This window comes from Raphanus sativus, unplaced genomic scaffold (assembly GCF_000801105.2).
Source record: "Raphanus sativus cultivar WK10039 unplaced genomic scaffold, ASM80110v3 Scaffold0399, whole genome shotgun sequence".
Taxonomy (NCBI): domain Eukaryota; kingdom Viridiplantae; phylum Streptophyta; class Magnoliopsida; order Brassicales; family Brassicaceae; genus Raphanus; species Raphanus sativus.
In genome coordinates, this window is record NW_026615718.1 from 6,873 (window position 1) to 21,385 (window position 14,513).

The 14,513-nt window shown below is 41.7% G+C and overlaps 1 protein-coding gene across 1 annotated transcript; it reads left to right on the plus strand.

Moving 5' to 3' along the window:
• Positions 1–13,607: 13,607 nt before the first annotated feature.
• LOC130502039 (uncharacterized) lies at positions 13,608–14,039 on the plus strand. The gene has a single exon (XM_056996859.1). It carries the CDS (start codon positions 13,608–13,610, stop codon positions 14,037–14,039), a length of 432 nt encoding a protein of 143 aa, XP_056852839.1.
• Positions 14,040–14,513: the final 474 nt, after the last annotated feature.

Below are 14,513 nucleotides of genomic sequence, written 5' to 3' on the forward strand. Positions count from 1 at the left end.
GGTATCGGAACAGGCTCTCATTGATTTGTCTCTTGTCTGCACTGATTGTTCCGTCTTCACTGTGTGAGCATTGATGAGTAAGAACTGCGTCGGTCCTTTCCTCTCCGACCTTTTTGCACATATCTGCACATAAAGTACTAGACAAGCAATTGCATGAGGGTGGAACAAAAAGTTAGGATTCAAGGTGGGAACTAGGTAAAGATGAGCTAGCCACTCAGGAACTGCAAGAGGGATAAAATCGGATAAGAAGTCCTGAGTGTAGTTCTCATTCTCCCCTGATCTAGTGCCCATGACAAGAAGAATTAAAGTCGAGATTACGTTAAGATAAAGTGGAGCTAAGTCTGCCCAATGTAACCTCATCGGTATAGAACTTCTGGAGTGTCAAATGAGATAAGTCAGGGTGTTCCAGGTCCATGTGTGGGTCTTTCATCACTGCTAAGGTCACTGAATAAGAAGGTTAAAGCACGAGGTGGTTAAAAGAGTATCACAAAATAAGGTCCTGATTCCCACAATAGTTTTGACTGACTCGATCCTAAAAACTGACTCGATAAAAACATTAAAATGACACAAGGACTGACTCGAAAAGCACATAAGCGAATATAGTACAATCGCTCCCCCAGACTTAGTTCAAACCATTCCTGGTTGTGAAAATAAATAAGAGGAAGCTGAAACATACCAAACAGAAGCAAATAACATGAAAAATAAATAGTTCAGATGGATAAGACAAAGGGATAGAGATAGTCCTTTCGGACTCTGTCTGAATCGCCGCTACCGGAGTGAGCAGCTTCCTCCTGTTCCTCGGAAGTCTCTCTCCTCAAGTCAAGAAAGAAGATCTATTCAACTCATATTTCCACTCGATACTCTGAAAACATTCTTATTATTGTAACATTCTTATAATCTTTGTATTCATCAAAGATCATCTCTTGTAAACGTTCTTTTACCAAAAATCATTAATACAAATCATCATTCATTCTACAAGTTCTTACAGGATTCAGCCCACGATTATCTTTCCCTAATCCTTTCTTAAACTATAACCTGACCTAAAAATCAGAAGGTGAGTTTAGTCCCTCACAACGCTGACCATTGACAACAAATTCTCCACCTCTTGTGTCCAGCAACACAACAGCTCCATAGCGGCGAACCTCCTTGATGGTGAAAGGTTCAGACCATCTGGATTTAAGCTTTCCAGGGAACAGCTTAACCCTGGAATTGAAGAGTAAGACCTGATCATTCGGAACAAAGCTTCTGCTGATGATCCGTTTGTCATGGAATGCCTTGGTCTTTTCCTTGTAGATCTTAGAGCTCTCATAGGCCAGATGCCTGATCTTTTCTAACTCATGGATCTGAATGGTTCGCCTCTCCATGGCGGGTTTAATGTCGAAGTTGAGTAGTTTTACAGCCCAAGCCTCCTTGTACTCTAGCTCAACAGGTAGGTGGCACGCCTTGCCATAGACCAGATGATAGGGAGTGGTTCCTAATGGGGTCTTGTAGGCAGTTCTGTACGCCCAGAGAGCATCGTCAAGCTTGAGGGACCAGTCCTTACAGGTGGTGTTGACAGTCTTCTGCAGGATGTTCTTGATCTCTCTGTTGGAAACTTCCACTTGACCACTTGTTTGGGGATGATAGGCGGTTGCAACCTTGTGTTTCACGCCATTCTTGCTCAGAAATCCTTTGAACAACTTATTGTTGAAGTGAGTTCCATCATCGCTTATAACCACTCTAGGCACTCCAAATCTTGGAAAGATGATGGAGGTGAACATCTTGGTTACAACTCGTGCATCATTAGTTGGACTAGCAATCGCTTATACCCACTTGGAGACATAGTCCACAGCAACCAAGATGTACTCGTTCTTGTGAGAAACTGGGAATGGTCCCATGAAATCGATCCCTCAGCAGTCGTACACTTCTACTTCCAAGATGTAGTTCTGAGGCATCTCGTTTCTCTTGCTTATACTCCCCATCCGTTGGCATCACTACAACAAATATAGCTTTTCATAGCATACGGTTTACGCTATTATATGGTTTTTATAGCGGTTTTATAAATGCTATTATAGTTGACGCTATAATAGGATACCTATATACGATGGCGTTTTGAAAAGACGCTATTGTAGAGTGGCTTATAATAGCATTACCGTTATGATGTATTAATTGTATTTATGACACAATACTTGTGTTATAGGAAATTATATAACAGTTCTTCTCTAATGCTGTATTAATTTTATTTATAACACTTTATTCGTGTTATAGGAAATTATATAACAGTTGTTCTCTTTAGCTGTATTAAACTTAATAATAACATTTAGTTCGTGTTATATAAAATTTTATAATAACATTTTTTGGCTGCTATGTATATTTGTAAAATAGCTATATTATGTAGCCATGAATTACGTTGTAGTAGCTCTGCATATATGCTGTTGGTGATGTGGTTTTGATTTATGTATATTTGAATTGTAGCTTCTATTTTGGATACAGTTTCACCCAATAAATCCGTCACATGTTACAGCAAATAAACAAAAATAGAAACAAACAAAGTCTGAATCCATTTCATTTCTCCATAATATAAATACAATGTCATAATTAAGTTTCAAAGAAAAAACACAAATACCATAGGTTCATTAATACTAAAGGAATGAAAGTAGAAGACCATACAGTTCTTATTTCACCTCAAACGATCACAACTTTATCTTCAGGCCATGCTACAGTGCTACCGATAGCATCCTCCATACACTCAATTGCAGACGTTGGCCTCCAAACCTTGGCATCATTCACCTTCACTACATCAACCCACACACGAACTGCGTTATTGCCCAATGGAACGAAATGGACTAACTGTTCAGGGTTGTTCGAAGACCAGCGTCCTTCTGCAACAACTACTTTTTCACCAGTAATATCCAACAGTCTGCACTTCTGACCCTCTTTCACAGTCTATATAAAAGAACAATGTCGAATAGTGTAAGTACTATGTATCCATTATCAACTTTATCAGGTCAACGGTCTGAGAGCTTACCTTCTGAGAGCTTGAAGGAGGTTGTGAAAATGTTTTTGAAATCTTAGCAGGAGCTGGTGGAGTGTGAACTTGTGAGTGCGTATGAGGAGTAGCTGTAGTTGGTGACTCTGTGTCTGAATTCTCGAATAAAACTCTGCTCACTGGCCATGCTACAAACGTCTTCAAACAGTCGCGAAGGTTTGAGTGTTTTTCTGTTGGCCGCCAAAGAAATGTCTCTGTTACCGTTACCACATCCACATATACTTTAACAGCATTTGGTCCACCAAATGACTCTCCCAACGACCTTCAGCAACTGTTTCATCATCATCTGTTAGCCAATGTAGCAGTTTGCACTTGTTCATTTCTTTTGTCTCTGGGCTCTGATAAACAAATAAATCCATCATAGGAAACACATTAACAGATATTAGAGACAAAAACTTAAGATCAAAATGAGATGAGTATTGAAAACCTTACATTACTTGGATTGTCATTTGGAGAGAACTCCTCGTCAAGAACTAGAACCGCATCCTGAGGCCACACTACTGTTTCTCCTACAGCATGACCAATAGTATACATTTTTGGCGCCGGTCTCCAAAGAAATGCATCTTTTTCAAAAGCCGTCTCAACAACCACCTTAGCTGAATTAGGGCCCAAGGGTACATTGTTAACAAACTCCATCACATCAGAAGACAGAAAACGACCCTCTGCTACTTTGGATTCCTTGTCACACCAATCGTATAGAATACACTTAGGCTGTGGAAACCTTTTGTTTACACTCTACAAATATTCATCAACAGAACTGTTATCAATCAATTCTAGTTCACGAAAAAACTTAATTTAGAAGAACTTACTGATGGTGGTGAATTTTCACCCACTTCCGAGTCTGACTGCTGCAAATAGACATACAAACTAGGTGACCATTTTGCAAAAAAAAAAAACAATAACCAAAGGACAGTTAATCTGTAACACTTACTCTACTATTCATTTTTGCAAGGGCCTCTTCTAAGTTGTGGACCTGCTGCTTCAACTGAAATTGTGTCTTTTGCATTTCAGTCATATGCTTGCTCTGCATGCCGAACAAAGCAAGTTTGGTCACACTCATTCCTCTACCCATTGCCCTCAAGCGTCCAGGATTGTCAGGTCCTAAGAGCTGACTAAGAGTGTCTTCTCTTGGGTTTGAAGATGATGTGCCTGGATCATCAGACCGAATAAACTCATTGGCCTTTTCCTGAAACATGTTGAAGTTATATATGATTAAACTGTTGTGTAGTTTAACTCTACTGCGAATCTCATAGTCAAATAAGCTAATGAAACAAGAAATTACTATTTTTTCAGCAGCATCCATGTTTACTGCTGTCCCATCCTTTTTAGTTCGTGACTTGACCCATACATTCAGTCTGCTTACTTCACCGACACCTGAGCTCTCTTTTTTCTGCATTATGATTCAAGCTATCTTATTAAAAACCAATGTCAAATATATGCACATTTTTATATGATTAAAGATCATTAGAATTAAAAAACTTACTAAATCTTCTGCCAATCTAACCATTCCTTTACGGCTACATGTATGGGGAATCTGCTTACGTCTTCTTTCCTTGTATGCATCGCTAACAGCCTATATAGAAGTGTTACAATGCTGAATATGAAAAATAAAACTAAGTACAAATTTCATACCTTGAACTCTTTACTAGTCTTCGCTTTCACAAACTTCCTCCACTCAGCCACTGGAACACTGTCTGGACGCAAATTCATTCGCTCTGCGTTGTTATCAGCTTTAATAATCTGATTAACCAATCGTGATTTAGATGCCCTCCATAAGCATCCCATCTGTTTCATTACTGCCGTTTTCTCAAACTCTCCATCGAGTTCGAACCGTAACTACAGCAACAATAAAAATTGAAGAGTAACAAGAATAAATGAAGAGAAGCATAATTTACAATGAGGATTAATAGAAATATCTTAACAGATTTCCACAGAACAGTCTTCCGCTCCTCACCAATTTTTCTCCAATTATCTATGACGACAGGAACATGTTCCCTTACCAAGGGACCTAAGTAAGAAGAAAGCTTAACTGATCCTTCTCCACAAGGTTCTCCAAACTCGGTGAACTCCACTTTTATTCGTGCATTAGGATCTCTGGCAATGTCTTTCATCTTCGTTGGTCCTCTGTGTTTCTTAGTGCGGGGCTGTACAGTATCACTATCCTCATCACGAACCGTAGCAGCTTAAGAATCTTTGTTCATTTCTTCTCCACCATCATTAGCAGCTTCAGAATCTACGATGGGTTCTTCTTCATGAGCATTAGCACCTTCGGCATCTTGGTTGAGTTCTTCTACACCGTCATTACCTCCAAGTGGTTCATCAAGCTGTGGCTGTGTCGGGTTCTCTTTGTATAGAGGTAGTGATTCCTCAATCCCATGGTAGCGGGCGCCGATGAATTCAGGGTCATCATCTCGTACTTGGGTCTTCCTTTTACCCGATTTCTTTCTCCCTTTACCGGCCATGACAATCCTACAATAAAACTCAAGGGAAACTCAACAATTAACTCATACTCAAATCAACTCAAACTTGAATCCTAAATAGTTAATCAATGCAAGCAATCATTTATTCCATAATATGTAATCAACCAAAGAATGTAATGCAAAACCAAGAATAATTAATCAACGAAATCAAACATATATTCCTTCACTATCATCTCTGACATCATCAGCTTCATCTGATATGTCTTCTATACTCATATCCATATCCGAAGGCAATGGACCTACTTCTCCTTGTAGGTCATCCACTTTCTCATCACTTTATCTTCTACTTGGACCCTTCATTACTACATACCAACTCGATTCATCATTTTCCCTTGAGTAAAATATCTGTCTCGCCTGAGATGCTAAAATGAATGGATCCTTTGCAAAGGATATGTGGCTGTGATTAAAATTAACCAGTGTAAAGCCATCCTCTACCTTCATACCGTTACCTTTAACTGCCCACTCGCACCTGAATATTGGCACATAGAAGGCATTGTAATCCAGTAGTATAATATCAACTACTCTCCCATAGTAGGAAACAATGTCTACCACCTGCGCTGTGTCCCTTGCACTTGATCTACACATTGCTGTTGCCTCATAGTAAACCCCACTATTCTGACTTAGCCTATGCACTGCCTTCGTATGAAACCGTAGCCCATTCACAATGTAGCCTGTGTAAGATCTGGCTATACTACGAGGACCATAAGCCAGCCACTTCAGTGTCTCTTCCTCATCAGCTGAATCAATAGGTTTCTAAAAATTATATAAATAAAAAACTGTCAGCGAAACTACATGGGTATAAAATCCAATTAAAAATTTTACAGTACTAAGAGACCTGTTGCTTTAGCCACGCCGCGAATTTTTCAGTATGCATACGCCATAAATAAGTTGCTTCCCGTTGACATCTAATATTTGAGTCTTGTAGATGTTGCAAATGAGCACTTGCATATGAAAAAAAAAATCTCAAAACTGGAATCTAATATAACTTTCAATGAATACTATTCTAATTAGGAAGAGAAACTTACTCAACATATGGATCCACCACAGCCGTGTTTTGTATTACAGCAAGATGAGCTATTTTCAACTCTGTATCTGAAAATTGGAATGAGCGGGCAGCTGATATAGGACGACCTTCAAGGATGAAATGGCTCTCGTACTCAGTGTTTCTATCCTCTTTTTCTTCTACATTAGTTGTAGTCTTCAAGAAAGCCGAGCAGAACTTCATGCACTCGTCTGCAAGATAAGACTCAGCTATACTCCCCTCTGGTCTTGCTGTGTTTCTTACATAGTCTTTCAATACTTTCATGTACCTGTTTTAAGTGAACATAAAATTTTAATAGTAAGTCCATTAGGAAGATAAATAAAAAAAATTCACAAGAAAACATACCTTTCAAAAGGATACATCCATCGGAAATGGACAGGACCACCAAGTCGTGCTTCTCTGCCTAGATGCACACACAAGTGAACCATGATGTCGAAGAAACTAGGTGGCCAAAATCTTTCAAAAATGCAAAGAGTCTCCACAATTTCAGTTTCCATTCGCTGGAGTTGTTCCACATCAAGTTCTCGTTGGCATAGAAGGTTGAAGAAAGCGCATAAGCGGAAAATGGCTACCCTAGGACCCTTCCGTAGTAAGCCCCTAATTGCTACTGGCAGCAGTTGTTGCATTAGGACGTGGTAATCATGAGATTTGAGTCCCATCACCTTACACTCCTCTAATGATATACAACTAGATATATTAGCACAATAGCCATCAGGTCCTTTAAAATCAAACAGACGCTTACAGAATGTGTGTTTCTCTGACTTTGACAAAGACCATGGAGCTGCTGGGAGTAATGTCCTTTTACCCTGAGCTTTTGGATGCAAATCCTTCCTGATACCAAGACTTTCAAGATCCTTTCTAGCCTTTAGACCATCCTTTGAATTGCCACAATGTAACAATGTGGCAATCAAGCTTGCAGCCACATTCCTCTCCACATGCATAACGTCTACATTATGTCGAACAGGGAGCTCCTGCTCATGTGAAAGCAAATAAAGAAATCAATCAGAACAAGTGTTATAGAATTAAACAAGTTGTAAATCGAAATTTTATACATACCTCCCAATAAGGCAATGAGAAAAAAACAGAACGTTTCTTCCATCTAGACAATTCCTCTTCGTCTTTCTCTCCTATATCTTCTTCTTCATCAGTTTCACTTAGTTCCTCCTCGTTATCAGATGCTATGTCATCAACTCGAGCAGCTCTCTTTCTCGCAGACTGTTTTATATTACCAAACACATTCTTGTAATTTCTCAGCACAAATGAGACATTCCTACCCGTCAGTATCCTTCCCTTTGTCCCATGTTCAGTTTTCCCATCAAACCAAGTCTTCTTTCCTCTGAAACTATGTAAGGGAGGCAAACTTTTCCGGTGGCCCATAAATACGAATTTCCTACTATTACTCAGCCACAAACTATCTGTGTGCTTCCCGCATATAGGACAACCCATTTTACCCTTCACTTTACAACCAGCAAGATTCCCGTATGCCGGGAAATCACTAATAGTCCAAAGAAGCATTGCCTTAAGATTAAAGGTTGTCTTACTAACTGCATCGTATGTTAACTCGCCTATGCACCACATATGTTTTAAATCTTCTATCAGAGGTTCTAAGTAAACATCTATACTATTACCCGGTTGATGGGGTCCTGGAATCAGCAAAGTGAGCATTATGTTCTCCTCCTTCATACATAGGTGAGGAGCCATGTTGTAATTCACCAGTAACACAGGCCAACAACTGTATCGGCTGTTCTTCATACTGAAGGGATTAAACCCATCTGTTGAAAGCCCAAGTCGCAAGTTCCTCTCCTCCGCTGCGAACGCCGGATACTTGTCATTCATTGACTGCCAAGTAACTGAATCTACTGGATGGCGCAGTTTCCCATCTGTGCTCTTGTTATTGAAATGCCATCGTAAATCCATTGCAAGTTTCTCCGATCTGAACATCCTTTTCAGGCGAGGTATTACTGGAAAGTATCTCAAAACCTTCTGTGGAACACCCTTCTTGATTTCACCAGTATGCATGTTGGTCTTCCATCTAGACGCCTTGCATTTTGGGCAACTCTCAGCCGTCGTGAGCTTCTTTCTAAATAAGCAGCAGTCGTTCACACAAGCATGAATCTTTTGATATCCCATATCAAAAGATTTCAAAAACTTCTTGACATCATAAGTTGATGTGTGCAGGACATTGTTTTCCGGTAACATGTTCGGCAATGTTTGCAGTAAGTCATCAAAACTCTTGTCTGACCACCCATTCTGAGACTTAATCCTGAACAATGAAACTACAGCTGATAGCTTGCTATGACTCGAACACGTCGGATACAAGGGGGTTTCAGCCTCTGCAAGTTTTGCTAAAAACTCATCTTCTTTCCTATCCTCACCCTCAACTGACTCACGTAACTCTGACCCCCTAATGGCTAAATCGTCATCTAAGCAGTTTGCGGCTTCATATAAACTAAGGATCTCAGCATTCCAGCATCTATCTTTAACTCCCACCACATCAACTGAGTTACCATCTCCATGGTGAAACCAATCCGAACGTACCTTGTAAGCATCATCCATTCCATTTATAACCAAATGAGAGACAACCTCCTCACTTGTATGGCAATTTAGATTACGGCATCGGGCGCATGGACATACAATCTTCCCATTAACTCCTAACTTAGCAGTAACATCATTGACAAAACTCCTCGCACCTCTCTCATATGCAGAATCAACTCTTAAGTTCATGTCAAACAAAACAAAAAATAGTTATGACAAGAAGTGTCGAAATGCATAAACTGAACACTTAAACAAATTTACATACCTACATAAATGGACCCATGACTTGTCCAACATTGTTAAGACCCTTGCCACAGTTCAAACAAGCGTACATGGTTCAAGCAACAATTGACAATATAAATTACAATTCTAAGTGTTAACCGCAAACAACAAATGCAATGTCTACAAATTAAAGTCTACAAATGATTACAAAATTAGAAGAAATAGATGTGTCTAACCTCCACAGATATAGAAGACGCAATACTGTGAAGATACGAACCCAGACCTGCGAAAAAAAAATTATGTGATTAATGGAAACAAATATGAACCGAAAACATAAGTAATCACAGCAATGACGACCCAAAACTATCTACTTGCAGAACTAGAATCAATCGACAAGATCAAACCCTAACTAATCACAGCATTGAGGAGCTAAAACCTATCTAGTTTCAGAACTTGAATCAATCGACAAAATCAAACCATAACTAATCAGAGCATTGAGGATACAAAATCTATCTACTTTCACAACTTGAATCAATCGAGAAAATAAAAACCTAACTAATCACAGCATTTAGGATTCACTTTGAATTAGAATCTCGGATTTGAAATCGGAGATGATGAAGGCTGAATCGAATTGGAAACTAGGTTAGGATGAGCGACGAGATTAATGTTGGTGAGCGACGAGAAATCGAGTTGGAGATGGTGGAGAGAGCGTTGAGCTCGATGTAGAGAAGAAGAGAAGAAGGAGAAGAACGAAATCCCCCTTTTTTTTTCTAATGCTATGAAAAGTAATGGTTTGGCCGCGAAAACTACTTTTTTCTTAAGTTTTGGCGCTTAGTGTAAAAATTCGGATGATTAGTGAGGTTTAAATCCCGCTTAACTTTTTTTTCGGCATAGCATAAGTAAAATGCTATGTATTTGTTATTCAGGCTTCCAATTACCTTTCCATAGCAGTTACGAAAATTGTGCTATTATAATCTGCTATTAATACCTATATTTGTTGTAGTGCATGAATTGCATCGTGATATGAAAGCGTGGGCATCCCTGAACATAGTGGGCCACCAGAAACCGGCTTGGAGGATCTTGGAAACTGTCTTGAAGGTGGCAAAGTGACCAGCATAAGAGGAACCGTGACAGTGATGAAGGATCCCTGGAATATCAGCTTCTGGAACACACCTTCTGAAGATCTCATCCTTGCCTTACCGATACAGATACGGCTCATCCCAGAAGTAGTGCCTTGCTTCCCTTAGAAATTTCCTCTTCTCATTCCCAGTGAACCTCAGAGGTTCATTCTCAGCTGCCAGGAAGTTGGCGATCTCAGCAAACCATGGAAGATTCGGGTACTGCTTCTGGATCACTGCAGCGAATGCTTCGTCTACGCGGGAACAGTCCTTGCTGACAGGTGACGACTGTTCCACGTTGCACAGACCAATCGCATTGACGTATTCCATTGGTTGTTCCTCGTCAAGAGCTGTCTCATCTGACACTTTCATCCTGGAGAGATGATCTGCCACCCCATTATCAACTCCTTTCTTGTCTCTTATCTCTAGATCAAATTCTTGGAGCAAGAGAATCCATCTTAAGAGCCGCGGTCTAGCATCCTTCTTCGTGAGTAGGTACTTAAGAGCCGCGTGGTATGTGTGCACGATCACCTTTGATCCAACTAGGTAGTATCTGAACATCTCAAAAGCGAACATGATGGCAAGGAGCTCCTTCCTGTGGTTGCGTATTGACACTGAGCTTCATCCAAAGTTCTGCTCGCATAGTATATCACGTGCAGCTTCTTGTCTTTACGCTGCCCAAGGACTGCTCCTACTGCAAAGTCACTCGCATCTGTCATGATCTCAAAAGGATGATCCCAGTCTGGAGGTTGGACAACCGGTGCACTGACTAGAGTTCCTTTGATCGTGTGGAATGTGGCTAGGCAGTCGCTGTCAAAGGCAAACTGAGCTTCTTTGCAGAGCAACCGAGTGAGTGGTCTCGCGATCTTAGAGAAGTCCTGGATGAACCTCCTATAGAAACCAGCGTGCCCCAAGAAACTCCTTATCCCCTTCATTGAAGTTGGTGGCTGCAGACTCATCATGACTTCGATCTTTGCCTTGTCCACCTCAATGCATTTCTCTGATATCTTGTGTCCCAGAACAATCCCATCTCTGACCATGAAGTGGCATTTCTCCCAGTTCAGCACCAGATGTTTCTCCTCGCATCGCTTCAGCACCCTGCACAAGTTTGACAAACATACATGAAAGGAGCTTCCATAGACGCTGAAATCTTCCATGAAAACCTCCATTATGTCTTCGATTAGATCAGAAAAAATCGACATCATGCAGCGTTGAAAGTTCGTTGGAGCATTGCACAAGCCGAAGGGCATCCTCCTGTATCCATATGTTCCATATGGGCATGTGAACGTCGTCTTCTCCTGATCGTCTGGGTGGATGGGAATCTGAAAGAAACCTGAATAACCATCTAAAAAGCAATAGTAAGGGTGGTTAGCTAATCTTTCAAGCATCTGATCAATAAAAGGAAGTGGAAAGTGATCCTTGCGAGTCGCAACATTTAACTTACGAGAATCAATGCACATGCGATGACAAGTAACTGTTCTAGTAGGGATCAATTCATTATTTTATATTTTTTTACCACAGTGATCCCACCTTTCTTAGGCACTACATGAACAGGACTAACCCACTTACTATCAGAGATCGCATAGATTACACCAGCCTCTAGAATTTTCATTATTTCTTTCTTTACAACATCTTTTAGATTTGGGTTTAAGCTCCTCTAATGTTCTACAGAAGTCATCGATTCATCTTCTAGGTGTATTCTATGCATGCACAGATCAGGTGAAATGCCAGGTATGTCAGCTAGAGAATAACCTAATGCCTTACGATATTTCCTCAGTTCACACAAAAGCAGAGCAGTCTCAGCATTGTTCAAGTCAGCATTCACAATGACAGGATTTTTAGAATTGGTTCCAAGAAATGCATACTTGAGTCCCTTGGGAAGGTATTTGAGCTCTACCTTTGGAGCTTTCAGCTCGCTCCATGAGTCATCGGTCTGAGCTGCTGAAACAGACGGGTCTGAGGTGCGGTTGTTCCAGCTGGTTTTATGGGCTCACTGTTCTCCCCCAGACTTAGATTCGCCACTGTTGGGGAAAAATATCCAGGCATAAGTTTTCTCCAGCTTCCGGATAGGCCCTCGACTTTCGGACCCTTGCTCAAGGAGAAACCAGGGACCGACCCCTGCCTTAGGTCCCACCCCCTCGATCGAACCGATCCTTGAAGCGACATAGAAGTTTTCCGCCTAAGGGGAAACTTCCATTTTTCCGATTATGGAAGAGTTCTATTAATTGAAGTCGACATCTACAACTATAAAAGGGGAGCCCAAACACTAGAATAAGGGATCGGCTTTTCTAGACTAAGAGATTAGGGTGAGGCGGCTAGAACTAAGGTTCATACACCACCAAAACGTTGTAGTCCCGATCAATAACTCAATAAACATCTCTTCTAGTCGAATTCTCTTGCGTCAATAAAAATCTTCTAGTGTTCCGTAGTACTAAAACGATCCTACACAAAAACACCCCAACAGTTTGGCGCTAGAAGGAGAGGAGTGATCCAACTACGTGACGATGGCACTAGCGGATGATACTAACCAAGCAGAGATGACCCCTAGGGAGATCGAGGTCCTCAATAAGCTCGAGTTTCTTCAAAGTCAGGTTACCAATCTTCACAAAGCTCGGGAGATCACACCCGGAGGTCCTGAACTTCTTCTCGAAGTTCAAACCCTAAAAGATCAACTTGGAGAACACTCCAAGCAACTACAGCATAGCGCCGAGAAGCTAGACGCCATAGAAGCGCAGAATCTTGTCCTCCGACAAGAGAACCATACCCTCGGTGAAACTAGCAACAAGCGAAAGCGGTTCCGAACTAGAGTTCGACCCATGGCTTCGCTCAATACTCCACACGATGGTGAAGAAGCACCTCATCGACCCATTTTCGCCAACAACAAACCCGAAGGCCGAGAAGCCGCAAATGATGGGACCCGAGTGCAAGTAGATAGCGATTCCGATACGGAAGATGAGGAATACTCACCCGATGATCCTGGGATCTCGGATCCGACTTTAGCCGCCTACTTAGAAAGGGTGGTCTCCGAAAGGTTGGGTACCATTCAATTTATGGTAGAAAGGCACCCAGGGGTAGCTCCCCCTATTCGGAGAAGTAATCAAGGGTCCTACTCCGATACACCTTTCGTGGAAGAGATTGCCTAAGTGGAGATGCCACGAAAGTTCTTTTTCCCGAGCATAAAGATGTACGAAGGTACTGGGGATCCTGACAATTATATCGCCCAGTACAAGGAACGCATGCTAGCAGTAGCAATCCCCCGGGACGCACGGGAAGCTACCATGTGCAAGGGATTTGGATCGACCTTGACTGGCCCTGCCCTCCAGTGGTACATCAATCTTCCTACCAAGTCCATCATGTCCTTTGCAGCACTTAGGGACAAGTTCGTAGAGCAATTTGCTAGTAGTCGCAACCTAGAAAAGAACTCAGACGACCTCTATGAAGTCTTCCAGCATAGGAACGAACCCCTTCGTTCCTACATAGCACGCTTCAACCAAGAGAAGGTGGCTATCCCTGAATGCAACGCTGATACGGCTATCTCAGCCTTCAAGCGGGGCCTACTCCCGGAGGGAGACCTTTACAAGGAGCTGATCAAATACAAGTACAGGACTATGTAGGACGTATTGTCTCGTGCTTGGGCTCAAGTAAGGTGAGAAGAAGATGTTGCTAGTCGGGCCAAAGCTTGTCCGAAGTACGATCAGAAGTCCTCAAAGCCAACTAGGAATGACCGCGATGAGCCCTCTCATCCCAAGACTGCGAGGGAGACCGGCAACCCAAGTAGGGGCAGGTACCAACATCGACCTTTGCCTAGATCCGAGGGGATGATGGTGTCCACTTGGCCTGATATCTCTCATCTTGCGATATCCAAACCGGAACTGATCGGTGTCCTAGGACAAATGGGTCCACAAGTTAAGTGGCCTCCTAAGATGAAGGCTGCAGAGGCTAATCGAAACCCCCATGCTATGGTGCGAGTTCCATAGTGACCATGGTCGCCGAGCTCCTCAAGAAAGGCTACCTAAGCTAGTTCCTCTCAGATAAGGCCAAGAACCTTCTAAATAAGGAAGGTCCCGGTCTGATAGAACCAAAATCGA

What these genes read in the sequence shown, in the direction of transcription:
- LOC130502039 (XM_056996859.1), top strand. Translation starts at nt 13,608, where the DNA reads ATGTACGAAGGTACTGGGGATCCTGACAATTATATCGCCCAGTACAAG.